At 32.6% G+C, this 15,790-nt stretch overlaps 1 protein-coding gene across 1 annotated transcript; it reads right to left on the reverse strand.

Moving 5' to 3' along the window:
• Positions 1–659: 659 nt before the first annotated feature.
• LOC112689894 (beta-galactoside alpha-2,6-sialyltransferase 2) lies at positions 660–14,317 on the reverse strand. Its single transcript, XM_025563772.1, has 6 exons — positions 14,133–14,317; positions 11,835–12,122; positions 5,368–5,696; positions 2,945–3,144; positions 2,671–2,845; positions 660–1,806 (listed from the first exon to the last, which is right to left on the reverse strand). Exons 2-6 carry the CDS (start codon positions 12,092–12,094, stop codon positions 1,559–1,561), a joined length of 1,212 nt encoding a protein of 403 aa, XP_025419557.1. The 5' UTR covers positions 12,095–12,122; positions 14,133–14,317; the 3' UTR covers positions 660–1,558.
• Between the last annotated feature and the right edge of the window lie 1,473 nt (positions 14,318–15,790).

Here is a 15,790-nt window from a genome sequence, read left to right on the forward strand (position 1 = left end):
TAATGAGACAAAACATGTTCAACGCCCTATCTCAGTGTATCTTGTTCGTACTTTTTTGACTACGTATTGTTTAGATGGGTATATTAATTTTAAGAAACCGGTATTTTGTTTTTTTAGGCGTCTCAGTCGGGATTCAAGAAGTAACGGGACTTGTTTAAGACCGGCTAAATATAGACGGATGATCACAATTCCAAATTAATTTTATCAAAACATATTAAAATCAAAATGTGTACATTTATTTGAAATCTAGTAAAATTTATTGCGTTACAAATGGTAACGATATAGGTATAAGCGAATTGATTATCAATAGGCTTTACAGTAATTACTTAGTATCCTTACTTATTTCAGAGTGAAGTTTAATACTCCAGTACATTCAATACTTATTCTACATACTTATTACATTTAAACTTCTATTTTTATTTTTAAATACATATAATAATAAATTATTATTAATAGGAGCTTTTTACTAAAAAAAAAAAAAAAATATAATAATTGTAAAATTTAAAATAAAGCTGTTTTGATAAAATTAATTTTACTCTAAATAAAATACAAATAGTTCGTTAGTCAAGCATTTTTTTTCTAATACATTTAAATGATTTTATCACATTGACTAGTTCATTTTAAGTCATAAATTATATTTAGGTTTATATTTGTATGATAATAGTGATAATAAATAGTAAAAAATAATAATATATGATACATTTTATGGAACAAATATTTTGATACTTCGTTTATAGGCTTGAAGTGATATTATGAACGGTTGAAATATATTTTTAAAATTAAATGGATAACATATTAAAGATTGTTATGTAATGAATGCATGTATACCGTATAAGTATTATGTTTAAAACATTAATGTTTTGACATAATTATGGCAGACCACCATTTTGCGCCGATTGTAGCAGAATAAAAAATTTTTCCATCACGTGTTGGATATATCTGGACGTTCTTGTACGAAATCAGTAAGGTATTCGAGTGACATAATCAGCGGAATAATCTCAAGTAATTGTTTTGGATTATTACATTATAGGTAGGCACGGACTACATTTAAATGTTACAAGCCCTATAGGTCGAATAATCGATGTTGCATGAAGAAGTATATAAAATGTCGTAATTTTTTTTTTTTTTTTTATATTCACGTCAATAGTCATAGTAATATAATATAAATCTATTGAAACTTTCTTTTTTTTTCTCTTATATCAAAAAAGTTACATCATCAGGATTTATAATAATACATTAAATACCTAACGCTTAACGCTATGTGTTACGGTCAACGAAATTGTATTCGACAAAAAGTTCCGTACAGTTAACAATGCTGTAACAAACGCGGTCGTGCAGTCTAATATTGTAGTATTTCATATTTTTTCGTTATATTCTACTGCACCATATAAATGCACGTGGATGATACGTACGCGTATTCGTAACCTCGGTTGATTGGATATTTTTATATAATAATAATAATAAAAAAAAAAACACCCAACCGTATTGTGTAACGTGATGATGAAAAATTGTGTCGACCAAATTACATTGACAATGTATCAACGTTTTATTGTTTGTACTATAAAGCGCATAGCGGAGATTTATAACCGGGGATGGAAAGAAACCCTGTGTGGAACACCGTCTGATCGGTCATGGTGTTCGCCGCAAGCATTAGCAGTTTTTCGGCAGCTAACGGATGCCAAATTCCAAATGTGCACGTCACGTCGACTTTTTCGTGATAGTAATGACAACGGTGTGTCATCCTTTCCGACGGTATGAATTCGAACATATTAACGACCGAACACCGCGGCAATAGCATTGCCAGTCCTGTGTGAAAATCAAAAATACAATCTTCGCTATAGTACTGCAGTATAGGTACAGGCCGGGCACACACACCGTAATTTATGATATTTACGTTGCACGCCCGTGTTCACTACACGCATAATACATATTTACTTGGTCGTGTGTACGGTATTCAATTTACGAGGTTGTGCATACTACTGCAAAGTTTTGTGTACAATGATGTTGATAGTTGTGTTAACGAAAGCCTTTTTATTTTGCACAACGTCTAAATGTATACACTTGTCAATCGATACGGTGTACACAAAATGTGTACGATATACTCCTACTGCTCATCATTACTTGAAATATGTCTACGATATCACTGCAGATACGTCATTAACAATAACTACGTACGTACAAGTATATCTACGAACGGTTTGATCGATTAACAATGAATGTCGCCGAACGAGACAAGAGTAGATTATGACATAATCTACTCTTGTCTCGTTCGGTTAATCTACATTGTAGATTATGGTTTTACGATATCGAAGTTAAGTTCACGGACCGGAGAGTACTGATCGAGTAATAGCTGGAAATATATCTACAGCTCTTGGTCGTTGATACTAATAGGCGTGCAGGAAATAACCATCCCATTGTACTGTAATACTGGTTAGTTCTCAGTGAGGTTGTGCCGTGATACAGAACGCTAATTATAAAAGGAATAAATAACTATTTGCGAATTAGGTACATCGCTACACTAACCACAAACGAGGAAAACACATTGAAATGAAAGATGAATAAAAAATAAAATGAGAAAATAGAAAGTTTTTTTTTTACCACTATTGTTTAATACGCTTTCAAATATATTGCAGTGCAAGTAATATACTGGTTGTTTTAATATATTTTCACCTAAAAACCCGGACGACGGTGGATTCCGTCTGATATGAGCGGTGGTGTGATCTTGTATGTAATCCCATAAGCGCCACAGGTATTGCGGATGAACGATATGAAAGTTTGACCTAGGATTGGCTTCTCTGAACGATATGTAGTTCTTTTTAAAGTTGTGTTCGGGGTTCTTGATCCACTGAAAAACAAACAGAATATATAATTGTGTTAACAGTTTTACGGGAAAGTATTTTTTAAAAGTTTTAATCTCTATAGTAATTTTACTGCTTATTTTTACTTCGTTAACGGATGACGTATAATTCGAAGGATCCCACATCAAAAGTTTGAGCCGCTTGTACAATGGCGATGACAAAAACTGAAATTGTGGTTTGGTAACGACTTGAGAATTCAAAATACGTATTGTTGTCTTCGACCCGACGTCCTTTTCGTATCCTTTTGTTGGAGCGTTATTGAACCGTAACACCAAATCGTGTTGATCTAAAATTTTAAAATCAATCATTTCACAAACTCATTTAACATTTAATATTATTATAAAATTAAAAAAGTTACGTTGTAGTTCCATTACACTTATTATACAAAATATTTGGCGACTTTTTTAGTATTGTTATGTATTTTTATTTGTTTTGTGTTATTATATACTCGTATTTTTATATTGATGTTTAAAAATCAATGTATATGATATTTATTTTATATTCAAATAATTACCAAGATTAGAATAGAAAAAAAAATCAAACAAAAATGTAAAAAAAAATGTCTGCGTTCTTCCTTGGGTTTCATTTGTGAATCAAGGTCTTTATGTTTTAACGATTGAAACATTTTTAAATGAATCAGTTAGTATTTTATTGTAGTCTAACGATGTCAACCATTTAAATGTAATCAGAATAATAACTCGGTACATAGATTTATGATACAATTATTATTTATATTGTGTGCATGGATTACATATAAATAATTAATGGGGTTTTTTTTATTTGATATGTCAATAACCTGTCAAACAAAATTACATATTTTGCACATCACTTTTGTTGTAGAAATATAAAGATAGGATGTAATACGAGTATGTTTGTTGAATAAAGTAGAAACAATTGTCAATTAAATTGTTGTCGAGTGTTATTTGTTCACTTCCACGTGAAATTATAAACATCTATATTTATAACAATTATTTTTCATCACAGATACGGATGTGATTCAGTAATAATTCCGTAATAATGATAGACATAAGCGTATTGTCTCCACCAAGAGACACTTCCTAATCCGTCGCCTATTTCATGTTGCACCCAATCCTTTCTATAGTTATTAGTACAAAATTACACAAGTACGTTCAATTTAAATTATTATCTTTTCTTAAAATTGGTACATCGTTAATGAAAACTGAATAACACTTAAAATCTTTTTTTGGTAATATTTACAAATTAATCAAACTTATACATTTTTTCTTTGAACTTTTTCCTCGGCTAATTCATCAACGAAATGCAATCAAAACAATACAACTTAAAGTCGACAACGAATTTGTTTCAGTATTATCAAATTGATGCATTGACGAATACCACGTTTTACCGCGGGAGAATGAGAAATCATCGATTAGGATTGTACTCAAGTCATGGATTAGCATGATTACGAAAATATTTGTTGATTAACTATACTTAAGTATAGGTAGGTTTTTGAAAACATTATACGGATAGTAAACGATCGGATTTTAATTTATATTCGACCATAATTTTCATCGAAATTATTACGAATAGTAGCCGTTGTGTTTATTTCGATTTTATATTGCAAATCCACAGGGAAAATAGTGTAATGTACAAATCGTCAAAGGAAAAATTTTTATTTTGTAATTTTTAAAAAAAAAAAAAATATGATTAAAAGTGCACAACTCGCTACCATGTCACATCTCTTGAGGCCCGTGCCTTCATAGGGCCTAAGTCCAGAAACGTTTCGAGATGGTTGTTTTTGAAATTTTTCTCGTATACATACAGTTCGTCAGGGTCATACAATTTACCATTAGGCAGGATAGACAACTATAGTCTCTGTTATGAGGGGCCTCGGATTTTCGCCTTAATGTGTTTATTATTTTATTTTTTTGAACAACTTTCATTGTATAAAATAAACGTAATATTTCAACGATATACGATAAATCTATAGGGATGCACATAGTAATTTTGCCCGATGCTTGAAAACGCCCCTGATCGGGTCCTGCCGTAATCAGCCGTAAACGTTCAAGTGACGTGCGCAGTGGTGTAGTAAGGGTATGGTGAACTGTGCCTACGTCAGCGGTGCGAATTGCAAAGGGGTGCAAAATTGTGCAAAAGTCGTATTTTTAAACTGCAATTGAAATTTTTCCCTTATACTTTTTGAAATACGTAGATGTTGTCTATTTGTATACTCTACGTGTGAATTTAATGAAATTATGAAAATAACATAAGGGCAATTTGATATGAAGGAATTATCGATGAATTTGCCGCCAGCCATAAAATGAGAAAATCAAATTTTCGAAGTTTAAAATTAACACTGTAATAATAACGTAGAAATATAAATTGTATAGTAAAAAAAAAAAAAAAATAGTAAAATTAAAGGTTGAAAAAATATCATAACATCAAATTTTAATTGTTTAAAAAGCGTTTTTTTCCAAGTTTTCCAGGGATGCTAGTTAGTCTTTATACGCCATTGGACGCGCGACCAAAACGTTGACTTGATTCACACCTATAAGGTATCCGAGGTTGGAATTACGGAGGGTGGCCGCGTTGGATATGATCGCGCACGTGCCGAACACCTCGTCGTCGCCGAACAGCGGCGTGTCCGGTATGCTCTGGGCCAGAACGCGGTGCTCGACGTCTGCGCTCTCCAACGTCCTGAACCCTTCCACGGCTGAAGCCATGTCGCACACCCAGTCGCTCTTAACGTTGCTCGGCGCTTGCGGTCGGTACGGCACGTTGTACGGGTTCTCGTCCTTGGCGGACCCGTAATTGCTGTTCTCCTTCATGACCACCTGCCGCAGACGGGCGATGATCTTGTTCTTGAAATTGAACAACCTGCGAAACAGTAGAGGCTCGTAGTAAACATTCTACGGAGACTTAAATTATTTTTCATATTTTAACAATCTGGGATTACTAATTTAGAACTTAAGGGTGTTAAGCACCCCTTGACACCCCCGTATGTGTGAAATGAGTTCCGCACATGTTCATCTGAACGATATCATCCGTTGTGAGGTATGATGGGTGTAAAGGAATAAATGGAAAAACAGTATTTAAGATAAAAAGAAAAAAAGTTCGTCAACAATATTCGAAAGTTCAAACCACGGTTCATAGATGATTTCGATATTTTTCTTTTTCAATTAGTTCTTCAAGCAGGGAATTTCGTAGAATTCGGAACATTTTATTAACTTCAAAGTTGTAATAAGTCCAATAAGTGACTTAATACTTTTAAGTAATATTTATTTTTTAATTGATCCCTATTACACATGACTAATTTATTAATTTGCGCAAGATTTTTTTCATCTGCATCCTTTTACTAAATATATTAATAATATTATATGAATAAAGGTCATGACGAGTAAATATTTGAAAACTTTAAAATAATATGTTGACTTATTCTTTTCGTTCAATGGTTGATGAATTATTCTTATTTTTCCCGGAGGTTATTAACCTAAATTATTTTTGTTTGTTAATGTCAATCGATGTGGATCATAATTATCAGCACGAATATGCAATAAAAAAAAAAATCGTTAAATTTAACCCCTTTTACCCGAGAACCGTCCATATTATTTATACATAATGTATATATGTCGTTCACATAAAATACGTCCATAAGCAAATAATTTTTTACTGAAACTTTAAACATTAAACTTGTTTAGTGGATATAGGTACGTGATATTTTTAAGAAAAATGTAATTTAATATTCCTTTGAAAAAAATGTTATTTTTGGAAATTTAAATTTAATTTCAATACTTAAAACCTAATAAACTAATAAACCTAAAAACTAATAACCTAAAACATCCGGACTACATGGAAGAAATTTTACTGTTTTTTATAAAAAAAATTACTAATCCTAAATCGAAAAAAAATTTAGGTAGAAAAATCATACGATTTTCGTACATTCTAATTATATGATTTTTTTATTTGTTTATTATACCTTTGTTAATTTACACATATCTTAAGTAATTATGAAAATCAACATACTACTCATATTGTGTCGATCCTTAAAACTGCCATTTTCGTTAGATCCTCATTTTATATTTTTTGTAATTCTTATTACATATCTAGAGTGTTAGAGGAACCATCACGTCAAATTACAAGTTTATACGACGGTTTGTCGTTTGTGAGATTTAGCAAGCAGTGTATGAGGGGTATTTGAATTATTTATAAATATATTTATGTATTTTTTTACTGTATAAACCTATTCGGGCTTAGTTGCTTAGTTTACTATAGCAGCACATTGTATAGATTTTCCTCGTACATTGTACGCACTATGCAATATGAATTCCAAAATAGCAATTTCTAAACTTGACACGTTTTGCACGAAGAGGTAAAAATATGTATAGTATATTTATATGCACACAATACTTAACAGGTAAGTATATTAAGTCCGTATAAGTACATTAAATACATATCGCGTACGTAATATTAAATAAAACATGTTAATATTACGTTTATCGTAGGCATATAATCGTATTGTAATATACATGCGATTTTTTCAATAATCATTGTGTAATATTTTAATACAACAGTATATGGCTGTCGAGTATGAATTCAACCTATTCTTTTGGATGGTGTACGATATATTATACTGGTAGAATATTAAATTATAATATACGATTTGAGTTATTATAATTTGATAGAATATTGTAACTGCGACATCGCATTAAATAAATACGTTGCAAGGTACGTATAATAATATTTAGAATACTTATTATAACGATGTAGTCGCTACCGTATAGTGGTTTCGCTATTATATTATAATAAAGTATAAGTATACGAGTATAGTGTTTCGTTCTCTTCAACGAGGAAATTTGATACCTAATATACACTCGACGAGTATTAATTAGAGGGAAAAAAATGGTTCGTTTACATAACGATGTTTACGCATGCATAAACAGATATATTATTTTTAATAAAGTCATTTAATGTTTTTAAAAATGGGTATAACTAATAGCACATTAATTTTAAAAATAATGTAACTGCTATATATATATATATATATATATATATACATATATACTAAATGTTCCTTAATTATGGACTTGGAATGGTCAAAACTCCTTAAACGTGTATCGATTTAACAAATTATAGTTGTTTTTAACATTTTTACTGCTTCCCTCATATTTGATTCCTGTTTGTGACTAATTTTTTTTACATAATATGTACATAGGCTTTTGCGTTTAAAATGTATTAGTAACTACAAATACTCGCATATGTTCAGTTGTTGAAGGTGATTTTTGTTTTAGGCCTTAAATATTCCTAATACTGTCTGTAAACATAGTACCATTGATTTTAGAATATACGATACGGATATAATATACAGATACGCCATCAAATTGTTATGATTGACAGTGTCAACGCGGTGTCCACTAAACGTCGCTGAGATTATTTGCATTCAACATGATAAAAATTGGTTTTTAACAATAAAAACAGCAACCAATAATAATGTTTTAATAAATAAACTTTACCAATTATAGAAACAGAATAGAAAGTTTTTTGTTGTTGAAAGCCGATATTTATCAAATTGAATGCAACGGTTATGGCGACGTCTAGTGGCTGCGTGTATATAAGTGCTACCAATTTTAACAATAGGCATATAATCTGTATATTCTGAAATCAATGCTAGTACTTCAAATCACTCTTGTTCATCATATATTTGTAATTTACCGCAGATACAGGGATACCTTAGTCTTTTATATTTTTTAGTTTGTCCTTATTATCCGATTTCCCAAGAAACCTATAAGCTTACAGCTTGTAGATGACGTCATACTGATCAAGTACTCGTAATACTTATGAAAAATGCATATTTTATATAAATGTTTTATCTTAACTCCTTACTATATAACTCATTACAGAAAAAATAATAAATGCATTAAACGAGATTGAGTTGTTCGTCTAACCGTCATAATAATTTGTGGCAAATTGTTTTAATTAGGTTGTATGTCAGGTGTTTTAAGAACCACTGCAGTTAGTTGTTATGGACTAATTGTACGGTTAGGTCTTTGTGCTAAACGTTTTGTTCAATTAATTACCCATTAATTATAATGATAAACTTGAGATGTAAAGATTTAATCTTTAACATTTATAAATTCATGTCGTATTTAAATTATTCAATTACATAGGTATTATAATCTATTTAAAACTCGTACGTAAATTTAAGATTGAAGTTCAAACGTTCGACGTTAAAATGTAATTTATAATTGAAAATGTACTAAAGTAAATTACTACTTGCATATAATTCGATAAACTCTCAGATCAACACTTATTTAGGTGAGTGTAGTACCTGTATACATAATTACCGTTTCCCAGTAAAACCAATTTATAGCTTTTATTAAATTTAAAATCTTAATTACTTATAAAATACGATTATAGATTATTAATTTATACTCCGAAAATATTAATTGTACTGGTGATGTTTCTTAATTAATGGTCGATGTGATTTTGATGAATGATTTCAAAGCAGACTGTAATATACTTTTAAATTGTGATTTAATCAATTATTTAACGTCACCACCGTCAGCCTACGATATATATATATGTTTTCGTACAACTATATAATGGAAGCTACACATCTCAATAATTAGATTGAACTGATATTAAAATTAATAATCTAATAATCCTAATAGGAATAAATATTTCTTATTTACAAAAGAAATCATTAAATGTCCGGAATTTATGTCAAGTATTAGTGATCATTAGAGCCCGGATTTATGTGCATTTAAAAAGTGTCAAATATGATGCAAATATGTAAAAAAAAAGTGGCTAAATATGCGATTATATGCATTATGTTACACTTTATAAAATTCTAAATATTTTATTAAAAACAAAAAAAATTTATAATACCCACTGCTTTATATTTAAAATCATTTAAATCAATCTAAAACTTTTAGGAAACTTAAAAACGAGAATAACAATAAAAAAAAAAAAACTAAAAATAGATATTTTATATCATTTGAAGTTACCTACTCTCAAAAACTAATAAAAAATTTAAAAAAATACAAATCTTTTAAAATAATATTTTTGAAACTTAATACCTATCATATCTATTTGTGCTCTATTCGAGGCGATTATAAAATTTACTGTAAATTAAAATAGTTAATTTATTAAAAATCCATTAAATATACATGTTATATGCATTTATGAACAAATATGCAATAATCCTCGAAATATGCAAAATATGCAATATAAAATTAGGTGTTTAAATTCGGTGTGATATGAATCGTGGACATTTTAAATCTCCATAGATGTGCATACATTTAGTACAGACATGCAAATGCATATAAATCCGAGCTCTAGTGATCACCATGGTTTGAAGTTCGTGCCCTAGAAAATGCCTGAAAAAGTATGCATTAAAAATTGGCAAAATTTGCTTTGAAATATGCTTTAAAAAGTTAAAAAATATGCATTTAAATGCACTTCCAGGAGGTTAAGCGTATTTGCACGATGGTTTGTAGCACTGACTTAAGGGCAGTTGCTCACGTTGTATCGAATGTTGTACGCATATATTCCCTCTGGGGTGTACATCCGTGTGCGAACTTATACACGCTTGAAAAAGTGGTAGGAAAGCAGAAAAATAAAATGGACCACGTGATTCCAGCTGCTGCCACTGAAATTCAGATTTCGAGTTCAGAAACGGGAAAAAAGACGTGCAAGGAGGTATGGTGGACGTTTTCTTTGAGCACAAGTAGAGAACGAGATGATTCAAGACTGGATGCAGGACGACACGTATTACATCGTGTACCAAATTCTGGTTGCGACTTGCTTCCGACGTTGGACACGAACGTTTGCCACTCGACGTACGGATTACCGGTACCAACTACGGTGAAACCTCGGTATCTTGAAGTCGTAAGGGATCAAAAAAAAAAAAAATTGACATATCAAAACTTGGAGTTACCGAGGGAATTCGAAACATAAATAACATTTAAAATAAAAATTTTTAATTATTGAGAAAAATGTGTATTTATATATTTTATAGATATTATTAGTATTCGTAATTTGGGTCAGTACTCTTACTTATAATATTTTCTATGAAAGTAAAAAATCTGTCATTTTTGTTCAGTATTAGAATTATTTCAATAACCTAAACCATTAAGTGCAGAAAAAATGTTGTTAGAAACTCCTGACTGTTATTGGACGTATTTTTGAAGTTCATGAATATAAGTCCAAGTAACTTTTTCACTGGATGTCTAAAATTATGCACTTAAAAAATGCTTGGGTACTTAAAAAAATCAGAAATAATTTTTGAAATAACATGAATAATCCATTCATTTTTTTTATAGCTATATTTTATTTTTTTATGTCACAATTAATAAAAAAATAGATTTTAATTATTATTTTTGAGCCTTCATTAACTGCGTATAATGTACGTCTTTGTTAGTAATTCATTTTAAATCTGAAAGTTTTGAAACAAATGTATTCATTAAATGTACGAGTATCAAGAAGGCAAGAAAATAAAAGATAATACAATTCCTATTTTTAATTTTATATATATTTTCCATTTAGATTTTTGATAGATTCTAATAGAATGTTTTATAATATGTCCGATAAAATAGAAATATGCATAAATATGCCAAATATACAAAAACATGCCAAATATGCAAAAACATGCAAAATAAGATTTCACATATTTAACCGGGGTACGTTGAAATAGATTTCTATGTCATCTAGCATTAAATACAACTTTGCATGATTGATATGCAAATGCATGAACTTACGAGCCCCGGTGATCACTATAGTTATCGTATTGCCGGTTGAATTTAAGTAAAAAAGAAAACAACCAATACAACGATTTTATATTGATGTCCTATACATATACACGTCTAACCTAACCTAACGTGAAAAAATATTAAAATAATACGATTTTTTCCAATGCCCATTCGACAGTCATGTTACGTAAGTATATTGTATATTATTTATACATAATATATTATACACAACCATAGTAGGACGTGTATACAACATTGTGTTACCTGCCTGATTTTTTCAGTCTTATCTAAATGCGTTTCACTAACGCGCATTAACGGATTCCCGTTTTTCGGATGGATGGTGGTGTAATCGCCTTCGTCGTAATATTCGGCGTAAGGCTGCTGTTGCGTGTAGGTCAACTCCTGAGGATGATGGTTCTTGACGCTTATCTGGCGCCAATACTGCAGCCACAGCAGATAAATGTATCCGCACATGCCCAGCATTACGACGTTCAAGAAAAACCATACTGTTAACGCGACCGAACGCATCGTATTCAAATGTTACAGGACAGCTTGGCTGAAAATCGGAATGGAAAAAAAAAAGAAGAAAGAATAATGTTAAACAATTTAAAAACATAACCTAACCTAACCTAATATGGTAGGTAGTGTTATAATAATGATTCCACATCGAGTTCACCACCGATTTAACGACTAGCCGATAATGCCGGTTGATAGCAAGATGTTACGGGCGTGTCCATATAAGCATTTCGACGGAGTATCTCCTAATTCGTATGTATTATACCACTATACGTGGTCAGTAAAACGATTACTGTTATTGTTTCGAAAGATTTTTAATTAAAAATGATTTCTGTACGGCGAAAATAATTTGTAACATTCATTAATCGTGAATATCAAACAACGATGTTCAAGATTTATCAGTGCAAATATATTCATACTTGGATAAAAATACTTTTTGGATATGAATTTCAAAAACATTTGATAAATTTAATAATCATTATTGGAACCGATTCCGTACGAGGTAGTATCGTGTACTTTGTATGATATTTGTATAAAACTATTTTAAAAGTTCACAAGTGCGTGTACAATTTTAAACCTTAAGTTTTATATTTATGAATAGATTTTTTTTATAATTTACAATATTCGTGTTTAGTAGAAAAACATTGTTCAGTAAATAATTAAAAATTGAATACGCTACATAATAACTTCCGTTTTCAATTTAAATCTAATTTTAATCAGCTGAGGAGTTTTGAAAAATTTATTACACAAGACGTTCATGTATTACACCAATTAAAAAGCGTTAAAACCGTGGTTGTAAATGTTTATTAAAATTAAAAACTACAAATTAAATAATACACTGATCCTTTATTTGAATGATATTTTATCGGTATTTTATACGTGCACAATATATATTGAAGTAATTGACTGGAAAGCGTTTTTTAAAAAAAAATAAATAAAATAAAAAACAGGTAATTTTGTTGTTGAATATATTTTTTTATCGTAAAAAGTGCTGTTTGCGCGTAACAATGTAAACATGTTAATTAAATGCTTATTGAACACAAGTGCGAGCACTTACCGTTCACATTAATCGCGAGCACGTGTTTTGTTTATTTGAAAAATACCAAAACCAAAACGTTTACCGAAATCGATATAAACGCCGTTCAAATATTGACTATTGATAATGGTAACTAACTCGCGGATGGCATCATTGATCGGATAATCGGAGGGGTTTGAAATCGTTGTGCACGGGAAAAAGAAAGAAAAAGAAACGCGAATGTGCAGCGAGAACGCTTATCGAGATCCGACGTACGTCCCTCGACGGATCGAAATGAAGTTTTACTCGTACTTCGTTTCGACTTTCGCGAGGCGACGGAACCCGGTCGACCAACGCTATCGTTTTCACGGCACAGCCCGTTCTCGTACCGTTCCGCGCGTAGCTTTTGGAAAAAAATCAACCTGCCGCCGTGCAATACCCTTGGCCATCCTCCCACTAAGGAAACGCGACGTCGATGCGAAAATAGTTGCTTAGGAAAAATATCGTACGACATGTCATGGGTCTGCACACCGTACCCGATGTTGCAGCAACTAGAATGGCTCAGTTGCAAAAGTGTTGTCTTCCGAAGATGACGATTATATTGCCTTACATCGTCGAAGGTATCGGGTACGTTCTCGTATACAGAATAATGTCGATTGTCGCATTTCTGTTGTCGCGGCACAAGATGATGTTAAATTTCAATCATCAAGGTATTTAGGCGTATAGTTACGACGGGACTCGTCATCGGTTTTCGCCGTGATTATTATAAATCAATATTTATGTAAAAGTTATGAACAAAAATACAAAATAAAACGAACGTGGCCGACGAAGCGATTGATAATGGGAACTTTCGTCGACCGACCGGACAACATTAGTCGTTCATGATCGGTTGCTATTGCGATCCCTAATGTATATTTTTTCCGTTATTTCTACGGAGAAAAAAAAAAAAACGATTATCACGCGATGTTTACGCGAAATCACACGGCGTCGCGTTGCTGCAATGGGGTAGCACGGCCTTAAGTTGTTCGCGATTACCTGGTCGCACGTTGGTCGCACGCGGTCCGTTTCCCGTCCGGACGCGCACCCGTTCTGACCTGCAGCCGCTGGGGATGTCCTTTGGACGCCGAGCCCGTGCACCGGAAAACGTTTGGCGGCCCCGAAAACGTCGGACGTTCGCTCGGCCGCGCGGCACCAGCGCGTGTAAGCCGGAAAACGTTTGCCCGAGGTACGCGCGCACAGCATCGCCGACGCCGCGAGGGGATCAATAAAACCCGTACTTGCGCCATCCCGACGTCGCGTTGACTGCCCGCCGTGTGGTGCGTAAACGTACGAGCAAGTATATACTTGTACGGCAGATCTTGTACTCTGTACGGGCGGTACGACCCGAATCGTATAAGTAGGAAAAATCGAAAGGTCAAGCGGACTTAATGAACATGGGCACCTTACAAGAGTATAATTATCTTTGTGGAACGATCGGACGTCTACTAAGAGCGTTTGAAATCTGTGCAATCTACAAGCCCAACCTAGTACCTAACAAGTGATAATTATGTAAGTTTACGGTCTTCGCTACTCCCACGATTGTGATTAATCTATGTGGTTTAAATTTAAACAGCGGTAAAAGGCCCGTATTTTTTTTTTTTTTTTTTTTTAATTTTTTACCACGCGACAGTCAAAATTCTAAAATATCAATGTACAATTTATCTGGGGAGTCGGTAAGTATTGTAATCCAAATAAATTCCATGAAACTTTTCAGCGTGTTTGGGCAGTAGGTTAAAGTCCTTAGAATAAGCCCCGCTTATACATGTATGTAATAATGGATTTCTATTACACACATACGCATGTATATACACGTGCGAATAAAGAACGGGTGTTGTTCGCATAGGGGATGCGATGTTATACGTATATACTCATACATATATGCATGTGTACACTATCGTACGGTATGTATTATGTGCAAGCGCATAAATTATTTCACCATTAAACAGGGCATGTCGTTTCACTCCCTTTCCCCCCTCCCTCCCCATCGCTATTTTAAAAGGGACGAAACATGCTGACCGGCATCATACATTACCCGTACAAAATTTATACCGCGACGACTTCTCCTACACGCGGCCGTGTATGTCCGCGCTATCTGCACGCATTACTCACCCGCTGCCTACCCGACGAAGAATAGCGTCGAAAGAAATCCGTTTTCGCTCCGCCGTGAACAGTTGTCAATCACGTCGTCGGGCTCTATTCGTTTTCGAAGCGGCGAAACCGTTCCGAAAACGAAAAACGGACTCGTTGGCTAGAACGCGTGGTAATTAAACGAACTAACACCGCACCGGGGCTAATAAAAACGCAGCGTCCTCGCATAGGCGGAAGTACACGCAGTAGCGGCTCGTATTAAATATTTCGGAGAGACTTAAATTATCTAAACATAAAATCTATATCCAAACTACCAACAAGAAGAACTCTTTTACTGAAAAATTAACTATACTTAATTGAATATTTTAATTTTAACTTCATTAAACGGTACATTTTTTTATAAACTAATTCTGCAATTTTTTTTAACCGCGATTTCGTAGATTGACTAATGACGGCACGGAAATTATTGTCGTGAACCCAGTTGAAAACAGCGTAGTATATATGTAATATACGTATTTACGTAGTACGTGGATTATTCTCCCCGGCCCTTTCCGTCAAACAATCCA

The sequence above is a fragment of the Sipha flava genome, unplaced genomic scaffold, assembly GCF_003268045.1.
Source record: "Sipha flava isolate LNK unplaced genomic scaffold, YSA_version1 113_pilon_pilon, whole genome shotgun sequence".
NCBI lineage: Eukaryota > Metazoa > Arthropoda > Insecta > Hemiptera > Aphididae > Sipha > Sipha flava.